Source organism: Phalacrocorax aristotelis, chromosome 7 (assembly GCF_949628215.1).
Source record: "Phalacrocorax aristotelis chromosome 7, bGulAri2.1, whole genome shotgun sequence".
Classification (NCBI taxonomy): domain Eukaryota; kingdom Metazoa; phylum Chordata; class Aves; order Suliformes; family Phalacrocoracidae; genus Phalacrocorax; species Phalacrocorax aristotelis.
In genome coordinates this window covers 37,238,198-37,249,987 of record NC_134282.1, presented here as the reverse complement: position 1 = coordinate 37,249,987, position 11,790 = coordinate 37,238,198, and the positions used below count along the sequence as shown (strand labels likewise).

General features: G+C 54.2%; 1 protein-coding gene across 1 annotated transcript; it reads left to right on the top strand.

The window, feature by feature from the left end:
- Positions 1 to 8,159: 8,159 nt before the first annotated feature.
- FOXB1 (forkhead box B1) lies at positions 8,160 to 9,122 on the top strand. Its single transcript, XM_075098352.1, has one exon. The coding sequence runs from the start codon at positions 8,160 to 8,162 to the stop codon at positions 9,120 to 9,122; it is 963 nt and encodes a 320-aa protein (XP_074954453.1).
- Positions 9,123 to 11,790: the final 2,668 nt, after the last annotated feature.

Below are 11,790 nucleotides of genomic sequence, written 5' to 3'. Positions count from 1 at the left end.
GCGCCGGCAGGGCTAGCTGCAGCGGGCAGGCAGCGGGCAGGCCCGCCCGGTCCCCGCTCTCCCGGAAAGCAGGCGGGAAGCGCTTCTCTAGGTCTCTTCCTTCCCTACCAGCTCAGGAAACGAAAAGGAAAACCGGTTTCTTGGAAAAAGGCGGCTTTTAAAAAAATCACCACAGGTTAGAAATCGAAAAGATTTTATTTGAAGACATACAAATGCATATTTATTATACACATGTAGGCATTAACAATGTAAATTACACCGCCAGCACTTGCTGGTTGTTTATTCATTAGATCTTTAGAAAATCTACATTGCCTGCAGATAACGGGATGATAATGTGAAATACACAAGCAGTTTACTCAGGCAGCTCCGCCCGGCGCCGCGCAGCTCGCGGAGGCCGGGTGGCGGCGGGCCGGGCTGCGGGCTGGGGAAGGGGGGGCTCTTCAAAGGGTCATTCTGCCTCGACGAGAAACGGTCGCGCCTAGTGAAACTGCCGTCACCCAAAAAGTACAGGGCGAGGGTGCTACGGGTCGTGGCCCAGGAGAGAGCAAATTTAGAGGGAAACACTTCCTAGCAGAAGAAAAAGAAGGCAGAGCAGACATCTCGCTCTCAGAGCTCAAAACATTCTGCCATTTGCGATGTCTTTTATTCCCATGCAAATTCTTTCCTCGCCAAAGGAAAAAAAAAATCCTCTGTCATTCTTTCCTCCTTAGCTGATTGAGTGCCGTACGGCTACAATATCTCTCGATAATAAAGACAGAGAAAAAAAATATAAGGGAAGAAGTGGCTGCGGGGAAATCTTTTCTCAACTTAGATCCAAAGAGCCTCTTCCAGGAATGAAATACTAAAGCAGGTTAATACGGTTTTTGCGGCTGAGATGAGGGTTGCGGGGAAGGCGGGAGCTCTGCCCGGGGCGCGGAAGCAGGCGGAGGTGTCAGCGGGCGGCAGGCGGGGGCGGCCAGCGCCTCGCCCCAAAGGGTCAGGCTGCCCTGTTGCATTTCTGGAGGTGCAGCGCGGCCGCGGAAGGCGCTGTCCCCACGACGGCGGCCTCCCGCCCCAGAGGGGAACCCGGGCTCCGTCTGTGTGCCAGCGCCTGGGAGCTGTCCCCTCCGTCCCCTCCCGCCCCGCCGCGGGGCCCGGCCGGGCCGCGGCGGGGGATCCCCCCACCCCACCCCCGCTCAGGAATTGTCTATTCCCGGTCCGCGGGCAGCTCGGTGGGTGGCGGCCGGCGCGGGGAGGGGGCGCAGCAGCAGGAGGGGAGAGCGCCGAGCCCCAGCGCCCACACACCGGCTCCCACCGCCCCACCGCGTCACGGCTGTGACTTACGGGTCTGTTTGCAAACATGCCCCCTGCCAACGGGGAGAAAACCACGGGCGCTCAGCGTTCTGACCCTAATTACATCCCAGCTCGTTAAAGACTTCACACAATGGAGGAAAATGTTTCTCTTAAAGTTTGCCTGAGCCTGAATTCCGCAAGCGATTATTACCTTCGCTTTTAAAGAGCGGAAATAACCGTAACGTGCGCGCCATTATTCTTGTGGATATGCAATTTAAAATCATCGTCAATTGTCATAAAAACCATTTCACAATGTTTGGCTAAGTAATAACTTAGTCATTTAAAGGTGATTTTGCCCGGAGCCACAGACATGCAATTCAGGGAAGATTTACGTTGCTTATGGATTTTGCAGCGCAATTCTGACCGCAGCGGGAAGGGGGCTCAGCCCGGTTTTGGGTTTTTTTTTCCCCCTCCTTTCTGGTTTTGTAGGAAACACCAAGACAGGAGCAGACTGGGAGAAAGCATGAGCAAGATGAGCATGGCTGGGAAAAAAAAGCTGAGGATTAAAAATGTAGTTTATGAAACGGACTGATTTGGAAAGAAGAGGAAGGAAGGGAAAGAAAGAAAGAAAGAAAGAAAAAGAAAGAAAGAAAGAAAGAAAGAAAGAAAGAAAGAAAGAAAGAAAGAAAGAAAGAAAGAAAGAAAGAAAGAAAGAAAGAAAGAAAGAAAGAAAGAAAGAAAGAAAGAAAGAAAGAAAGAAAGAAAGAAAGATCAAGTTTGCTCCACCCAGCTATTAACCAAAACACAATACCTTTTTCTGGGTGGTACTGCACAGAAGTTGATTCAGTTTTGACAATGTTGTTTAGCTATCATTTGCTATTTTGAATGAATGGGAGCAATCCCCCTTTTTACAACAGTTGTTTCCTATTATGGAGAGGTGCAGCAGTTGAGGGCAGACATGTGAAAGTGGCTGTTTGATTCCCTTTTTCATCCCCCTGACCCTGCCTTTGTCCCTCCTCACCCTGGGAATGTCACGCCTCACTACTTCACTTTGAGATGCTCTAGAAAGTGGCTTTGTTATTCCCTTTTAGACATACACGAAATTGTTCTCATTCCCCCTGCTGTAAAAGATACTTCAAATTGGGACTCGGTTCACAAGTGCAATGCAATTTGGCTTAGCTCAACCTTTGTTCTGCTTGTACAAATGACCAAACAGTGCACACATTATACAGTTGATCTACTGCTCCCTTTACACCAGAGTTAGGGGCTGGGAGAAAGGCAAGTTAATCCCTTCAATACTAAGGTGGCATTTTCAATATTTCCTACAATGTGAAAAAGAGAAGAGAGGGCAGCTTGAAATGTGACATTTATTTAAAAGGGAAGGTTAAAAAGAAAAAGTTTTCCAGGCCTCCCCTGATACTTCCCCAAATAAATAAATAAACAAACCAACAAATCCCAAACGTGTAGAGGAAGAAGAAGGGGAAGGGGAAGTGGAAGTCTAAGTCTACCACAAAGACAGGCTCTCGGGGCAATAACGTCGAGCTGGAATCCGCGCTAACAGCACAGTACTTAACAAAACGCTCGGGGAGAGGCGCTGGAGCGGTGGCTAAGCCCGCGGCGCGCACCTGCGCGCCCCCGAGGAGTTGGAGAGCGGGCGGACAGCCGGCGGGGTGGGGGTGGGGGGCAGGTGTGGGCCTGGCGGTGGGCAAGGCTGCGTGCCTGGCCCGGGCTCACGCACTCGTGTGTCTGTCCCGCGTGTCCTTGGCACCCCTCGGAGCCGTCCCAGGGAGGTCCTGGCGGGTTTGGGGCAGGGAGCTGCCGTGCTGCGCTAACCCACGCGTGGATTTACCTCCGGCGGCAGGCGGGGCGCAGAGGGAAAAGAGCTCTCCTGGGAAACTGGCTCCGGTCAGGAATCAGGTGCTCTGGGAGAGCCCCAGGAGCGCAGGGCAGAAGCAGCAGCCTCCTCCCCGTGCTAAGGACGCCAGGCATTCCCCGCGCAGGCTGGGCACGGGCGCAACGCCCCGAAAGCGATGAGCCCCGCGCCGCGCCCTCGCCCCGGGAGCGCCCGGACCCACTCATCCCGGCGGAGGCAGCGGGCTCGCAGCGCGGCCCCGCGGAGGCCCTGGAGTTTCGACAAACTTTCGGCGCCGGGCTTAGACGTGCCCCGGGCTCGGCCCGCCCACGGCAAGGGAGGACGGGCAGTGCTGGGGCTGCCTCCTCCCCGAATCCTTCGAGGATCAGGGACCACCGATCCCCCCGCCACGAGGAAGGGAGGGTGCCCTGGGACATGGGAACCGACCGGCCTCCCACCCGCCCCCGCCGGCGGCTCAGCGGGCAGGTGCCGCCCGGGTGGCCGGTGCTTGAAATTCCCGATGGGGCGGGCGTCTGCAGCGCACGCAGGGACCCGCCGTTAAGTATCGCGACAGCGACGAGGGGACAGCGGGTGGAGGCGGCCTCGGGCGCTGCCCTAGGCCGAGAGCGCCGACACCCGCGGGGCACAGCCAGGCCCCAGCCCGGCCCCCCGGGCACAAAGGGCATGGCAGGTCCCGAGCGGCTGTGCTGCGATCAGGAATACAGGTTTGGGGAGCAGTTCTCAGCCCAGCCTTGACAAGCAGGGGGAGTTTGTTTAGTGCTTATTGCGAAAGGAACAAAATCCTTTTGAAAGGGCGCTAAGCAGTTTCACGCCAAAGTGGCAGATTTGGTGAAGAATGTGGGGTGGGACAAAGCCCCGCCGTTCCCAGAGCGGCCGGAGCGCTTCGGGAAACCGCACCGGGAATTCAAGCACACAGAAAAGCGGGAGAGCCTAAATGTCTCCGCTTCCTTCTCCCTCCCGGCCCCTGAGAAGCAAAAAGAAGCAGAACCATTGAAGGGAAAAAAAAAAAAAAGAGAGAGAAAGCGAGGCTTAGCCGAAATGCAGCCACGACCAGCAGCCTGGAGTTGACTTTCCAAAACGGGGGAAGCTTGCTCAGAGCCTGGCATTGTGTTTCGCAGCCTAGGAAACCCTAAGAAGCTGGTACTTCCCCCCCTCCCTTCTCTTTTCTCCCAACTGGTTTGTAAATATTAACAAGGTTGTGAGCTATTCTCTCACACAGAGTGGATTTTTTTTTTTTTAATCCTTGGAAAACTTCTTGGCTTCCCCCCCACAGCCCTTTTCCCGCTCCTCCCCTCTGCAAAGCTACACACCTGCTTGCAGCCACAAGGATTCAAAATCAATATTGTATTTGTCCCTTTTCTGTCTCCTTTTCCTCTCTCAACAGCCCTGCTTGCCACTGAGGCGAATTGTGGATTTATGGAGGAAAATTAGCATAAATTATTACCAAATCTGTAAACGTGTGTGGTCTTGCTTGTGGGAAAGGGGGCTATTGCGAACCTTCCATGCAGAAAGGTGGTCCATGATGGGCTCCATGCAAGGGCTGAATGGCTAGTGCACGAAATAGATTTCCATTGGGTTTGCACATTGATATAATTGACTTATGTATATTTTATACAGTTATCCCAACACTTCCTCTGAGCTCCTTATTTGAATTAGGCTTCAGAAAAACGTCTATTTGTTTTGGTTTTCTGCACAATGGATTTGGATTCACTTGCCCCCTCCTCTCCTCCCTAATGTTGGCTTTCAAAGTGAAAGGCAAACGCTACGAGTTACATTTAAACCCTGTACTGCCCACGTCTGTCACCTGTTGCACGCTTAAAACGAGGTGAAACTTTGGGTATCAATTACCGGGATGGCTTCATCTGCCCTGCCCCTCTGCTCACACATTCCTTTGCACTGGGGGGGTGGGGGGGAGAAAAAAACAAAAACCGGGTGCCTTACAGCCATACCTCGTTCGCTCTCGGAGCAGCAAATTACAATGGAAGTCGACTTTTCTTTAACTTTACAGCTTGCGGGTTCCCATTTGCGCCAGCGGTTGTGGTTTTTTTTCTTTCTTCGAAAATAAGAGGTACCGGCAAAAAGAGGAAGACAAGAATTTGTCAGCCTGTGAATTCTATTCACTCCCGTGCTGTTTCTGAGCTTTCTTTTTGACCGACATCCCGGGAGCGAACTTGGGCTGAGAAACAAAACCCGAACTGAGGGGTGTTACAAGCTGCAAGGAGTGGGGGGGTGTCGGAGGTGTCCATTAAACCCGCATATTTGGGGGCTCTCAATACAAAACTAGAAGCTTTCTGCCCGGTGTCCTAGGGCACGCTGAGAGGAATCTGTCCTCATTTCAGAGTATTGTCTTTCCGACCCCCTCACAAACGCCCATCGGCTCATCACCTCTTACTCCCCCAAAGAAGGTTCGGAGGCTGCCTTCCTGCCCTGCCCTGCCCGGCTGGCACCAAGCGGCTCGGAGCTGGCGAACCGAGCGAGGCAGCTCCCGGGCCCCTCTCTGCAAGGAGGATGACATGCAGCAGGTTTCCCAAAAACGGCTCATTAGCTCGGCAACACGGGCCCGAGGTCGCATTCCTAGAAACACAATAATTTGCCCATTATTCTTTAAACGACATCCTAACCCGCGAGAGAAGGACTAGATGGAACCGAGGGCAGTCGGGTTGGAAGGAGGGGAACGCAGTTTAACAAACACGACGTCGGAGGTAGTTGCAGTGTGAAATGCGTTTTCAAGCTGCTGCCAGGTTTCAGGGAGCCCTGCTTGGCGGGGACTGTCCCTCCGACTCGCCCGCAGAGCCCGCCTGGCAGAGCCCGCGCCGCACGGAGAGCGAGCGCACGCTCCCTCCCCCACCCCTGCTATTTTTGCTGAATTAAGAAGGTGACATTATTCTTTTCTTCAAGTACTTCTGTTAATATTGAAAAACGTGCGCTTGCATTTCAAGCGGGCGCGCTCAGCCTCAGCACCCATTTCAATATTAATGAAATTGTTTAATCTCCTAAATTCATCGTGTTTAAGTTACGTTTTGGTGAGTTATTGAACGACTCCGAAAATATTGTTAATGGAGTGGATGTGTATTCATCACAAAGGCTCTTCCTCCCAGGGTTTGCAGCTCCCGAGACAATCTTTTATTCTGGCTCGGGGGTGACAGGATGCACCGCAGCCTCGGGAATACACATCATACAAACTTCCCTCCTATGCCAGGGCAAGCCTGGGACCTTCCGGGCCCGATCCTCCCCCCAGGACACACGGCTGGCGGTGGGGCTGCTCGCCTGGGCTGCGGTCCCAGGATCGGGCCTTGCTTCTCGGGGAGAAGGCGGTACAGTGGAGCAGAGAGAGCCGCAACTCGGGCGTTACACCTCCCGCCCGCTCCTACACGCGCAAGTGCGCACCGAGAAGCACACAGGCACACCAAGAGCTCAACACGCGTCTTACGGAAACCCCGCTAAAGGCGTCAGGTTGACGATTTTTAGCACGGCAGCCGGTGACACGGGCCGGTTAACCCAGACCAGCCCTGCGGAGCCCCCAGCCCCGGGAGCAGGACGGCGGCGGGGAAGGCAGCCGGGCACCAAGCGCACCGGGGCCGTGCCCGGCCGCGGACGAGGAGCTCGGGCGTGGCGACTCCCACGGCTTTGCACCAACAGGTCCTCGGAACTAGGACGACGGCCCTGCCGGGGCTGGGGCAGGGGGGTGGGGTGGGAAGGAAACTTCCCGGGGCGGCTACGGAGGAGCCCCCATCTTTCCTCTCCTCGAAAGAACTCTCGCTCGGGGAGAGCGGATTTGGCAAAGAGAAAGTCGTTACAGAGGAAAAGGCTCGCCCTAAGTTAGCCAACACTACAAATCAGATAACAATGCAGAACAAACAGAATACCACAGCCAAGCAATTTACATGTCAAACATCTCACTGCTCAGTACCTCCATTTGTAAGTGTGAATTGCAGACTAAGCTTCCTGCAAAGTCCACAGAGAGGTTAGTGCATACCTTCCCCCCCCCCACCCCCAGCCACCGGGTACCATCGCACTGCAATTCCGCTGGCGGAGCCTTTTCACCCCTCGTCTCGTCTTCAAATGGAAATGATTCCCATTGGCCCAAGGTGTCCATGTAAATAGGTGTAAATGAAACCAGATTATGCCTTTCCCTCCAGCCCCCTCCTCCCCGCTCCCCTCCCCCTGCTCCCAAGGCGATTGTCATATGATAGCAAAGAAGTGGCACATTAATGAAGCGCCTCTACAGGGGTCTTTTCTGTTCATGTCACCACATAAAACTATCAGATGGTTAGAGGAAGGACATGGAAGCAACTACTTAGCTCATCGCGGCTGCAGAGAGGCAAACGAGCCTCTGCTACAGTCCGGCTGCCGGTGGTGTAAAAGAAGCTGATTCAGCCCGCGGAGAGGGGAGGGGTGTATAAGACGATTCCCAAACCAAGCCAGCTCGCTGCCTCCTCGGGACTAAACCGGAGCAGAGTGGCCCGGAAAGGAGCGCGAGACACGCCGGAGGAGCGGGGTGGGAAAGAGCCTGGACTCCCAGCTGCGTCCCGGATGCGGACCGTCAACTTCCAGCAACTTTAAGGTGGGCATATGCGGGGCTGGCGTGGAGTGGGAGACGAGGTGAGAGGAGGGGATGGGATGGGCTGGGACGGGACGGGACGGGGTCCCCTTCTCCTTCTCCTCGCCGAGACCAGAAGACAGAGCTACCACTAGAGCAACTTCACGGGCGCGGGCTGCTGCGGCGAGGCCACGCTGAGCGAGGCCGGAGCCGGGAGAAAGGCACACCGTTTTTCCCCCGCCGGCGTCGCTGAGCTCCGGGTTGGTTTCCCCTGCCCCCGTCCCGCCCCCCGAGGGCCGAGGTCCGCCGTGCCCCTACCCCGTAACCCTCTTTCTCTGGCCCGGCCCCACACCCATCCGCTGCCCCGGCCGGGTGTCGGTGCAAATCCTCTCGGACTCACCCCTCTCCTCCCCGCCCCCCGCCCCCCTCCTTGTCGCTGCCCTTCCGCAGATCTCCGCGGGTCCCCTAGCGAAGATGCCTCGCCCGGGCAGAAACACTTACAGTGATCAGAAGCCTCCCTACTCCTACATCTCGCTGACCGCCATGGCGATCCAGAGCTCCCCGGAGAAGATGCTGCCCCTGAGCGAGATCTACAAGTTCATCATGGACCGCTTCCCCTACTACCGGGAGAACACGCAGCGCTGGCAGAACTCCCTCCGCCACAACCTCTCCTTCAACGACTGCTTCATCAAGATCCCGCGCCGCCCCGACCAGCCGGGTAAGGGCAGCTTCTGGGCGCTACACCCCAGCTGCGGGGACATGTTCGAGAACGGCAGCTTCCTGCGCCGCCGCAAGCGCTTCAAGGTGGTCAAGTCGGACCACCTGGCCCCTAGCAAGCCGGCGGACGCGGCGCAGTACCTCCAGCAGCAGGCGAAGCTGCGGCTCAGCGCCCTGGCGGCCACCGGCACCCACCTGCCCCAGATGTCCACCTACAACCTCGGCGTGTCCCAGCCCTCCAGCTTCAAGCACCCCTTCGCCATCGAGAACATCATCGCCAGAGAGTACAAGATGCCCGGGGGGCTCGCGTTTTCCACGATGCAGCCCATGCCGGCCGCCTACCCCCTCCCCAACCAGTTGACTACGGTGGGCAGCTCCATTGGCACGGGCTGGCCCCACATGTACAGCTCCGGCATGATCGACACCGCCACCCCCATCTCCATGGCCAGCGGCGAGTACGGCGCTTACGGCGTGCCCATTAAGCCGCTCTGCCATGGGGGGCAGACTTTGCCGGCCATCCCTGTCCCCATCAAGCCTACCCCCGCTGCAGTGCCGGCCCTGCCCGCCCTGCCCGCGCCCATCCCCACCATCCTCTCGAACTCGCCGCCCTCCCTCAGCCCCACGTCCTCGCAGACGGCCACCAGCCAAAGCAGCCCGGCCACCCCCAGCGAGACTCTCACCAGCCCGGCGCCCGCCCTGCACTCCGTGGCGGTACACTGACCCGGGCCGCCCGCACGGACTCCTCCGTCCCTCTTCTCCCAAAGTTTCCTCGGAGCTCTCTTCCCTCTCCTTCTCGCCCTCCTCCCGCTCATTTCCCCTCTCCTCTTCCCTCCTCAAGCAGAGGCAACTCGCCGCGGAAAACTGACGTCTGCCGCTGGCGTGAGCTGCCTTGCTGCTTCGCCCCTTCAGCCGTGCCCTCCTTCGCGTCTCGGCTTCTTTCCCGGTTCTAAACTTTGGTTTCCGCTCCTCTGAGGCGAGGCGAAACGAACCGACCCGGCCCGCCCCCATCCCCGCCCGGTAGGAACTGCCATATGCATCACTAGTCCTCCCAAAGTACTTCAGCATCTCCTACTTGCCGGGGACCAGGCAAGCCCGGCCCGGCGGCGACTCCTTCCCTTCCTTTGTCTGGGGAAGGGCAGGGGTTTATACAGGACCGGCCTTTACAGCCACAGACAGTGTGAAACGGCCGCGGCCTCACTGCGTGACAGACAGCGACGTTCCCAGCCTCCAAGCAGCAAACGCTTGGATCTTGGAAACGCCGGGAAGTGCTCGTGTCCTTTGTGTGGGTGCGTGTGCGTGGACGCCTGCGCGTGCCTCGCGGTTAGGCGAAGGGCAGGGTTCCCGCGGGGCGAGGCCGCGGGCCCCGCAGTCGAGGCCGCTCCCGGGAAGGAGCGGCGGGCGGGCAGCGCGGGTCCCGCGGGTCAGGGGGCGGTGGGGGGCCCCGCCGGGCCTGGCTCCTGGCCGCGGCTGCGGCTGGGCGTGGGGAGCGCCGCGGGAGCAGACGCCGTGCCACAGGAGGCACCCTGGAAAGTCACTCACCCCATACTGTTTACAAAGCGCCTGGTTTAATGTAAATACTGAACTGGCATACTGTAAATCAGATGAGGTCCCCTTTGCAGTGCCTGTTGTAACGTGGATGTTTACTGTAGTTTTCAGCTGGAAGAGAAGTTGATTTGTCTGTTAACTTCTGATTAACCTGAAGGTTTGGAGAGCTGAGAGTTCGTTTCTTAAATTTTGTAGCTATTTATTTCATAGCTTAAAAACAAGCATAATAATATTCATAATAAAATAAGCCTGTTACCAAGCACGCGACCCGGCATAGCTTAAGAAAAGCTGCTGAAGTCACTGGTAAAACATGGAGAAGTAACACAACAGCAGGTACAAACTGTAGAGGTCAACCTGATTTCTGCTGGAGCTTTGCAGACAAGAGAGAGGGGGCTAGGGAAACTGTAAATGTTTGTGCATAGGAATGATTATAAAATGTGTAAAATGCACTTTTGTTTGATATACTCCTTTCTAGTTTTAGGTAGTTTGCTGGAAACTGAACTGCTGTTCTGTTGTGAACTGCTTAAGTTAAGGGGAAAAAAAAAAAAAAGACACACCCACACCCCCAAACAGCATTAGTGTCTATTGAAACTGTGAAGACGTTTCTTTTTAACTTTTTTCCTGTACAGAATAAGCATGGCATCTTAAATATTGGTGTTCTTGTTCCCAGCATGTGTGTTTTAAGACAAAGCTTAAACAAGTGTCTACATTAAATTATGAACCTAGTTGTCCAAATAATATTTTCTCATTAAAACATGTAAATGCAGATTTAGTTTCTTATTTGTCTTTTTAAAGAGTTTACACGAGAAAGTAAAAGCATTAGTTCATGAAAAAGGAATGACGTTTTATTCCAATATTTAGATAATCTAAACAGCATTTTCACGGGAGGGTACCATAAATATAGTTATTAATGTACCATAACATGTTAGCTAAAATTGCCATTATCGCCGGTTTACCGAAAAGACAACATGCATAAGTGTGTTTGGTGGTTTTTATATCAGTATTTCTATACATATATGCATACACACACAGACATGCACTTGTGTCCTATACACCTATACTGAATATAAACACGTATTACACTTACACCCGTGTGTATGTATACTTATCACCTGCCAGTTAAATTTTCTCTAAAAAGTAAACAAATTAGTGAGCTTTTAAAAACAGAGCAAGCATAAAAATCTTTAAAGAATGAGTTACTTTTTAAGAGAATACTGAATTTTTGTCAGTTGTGGATTTTCTTACAAGTGGCATCTCAAAATCTTCTTCGAGTGCAAGTGAGCTATTGTAGCCTTTTACCTGTCGTTTAAATCTCCCCAAGCATTGCAATCGCTCCAACCACTGCTATAATTTCTCCATCTCTACCGATCGCACTTTCCAAAAACAGTAGGTTGTAAATTGTAACACTTAAAATTGTACCCGTTTTTCTGTAAACCAGTAGACAGTCCGTTTAAAAAAGTAAGGGCAAAGGAGTCACAATGAAAACTGGATTCTGGGCGCTTTCCGGTGGAGTTCTCCAATTCTGTCAGGGATTTTACAAGGATTCTGCATCTGTTGAAAAGGATAGAAGCAATCTAGTGAAATTAGTAACTAAGTGTCTCAGAGATGAGGCGGTCTGCGCTGAGAGCGCAGCTACGAGACAACCGAATACTTAAACGCTTATTAGCAAGAAAACGACAGTGTATTCTAATGAACCGACAGGATTCACTCATTCTACGGCAACGGTGTTACAGAGGTTTTGTCTCTGCCTGATCTCTGTCTGAATTTCTGGACCATAAACAGCGCAAGTGACATCCCCATTTCCTCACTACGTACCGCGAGGTCCTTACAAAAGTTTTAAGAT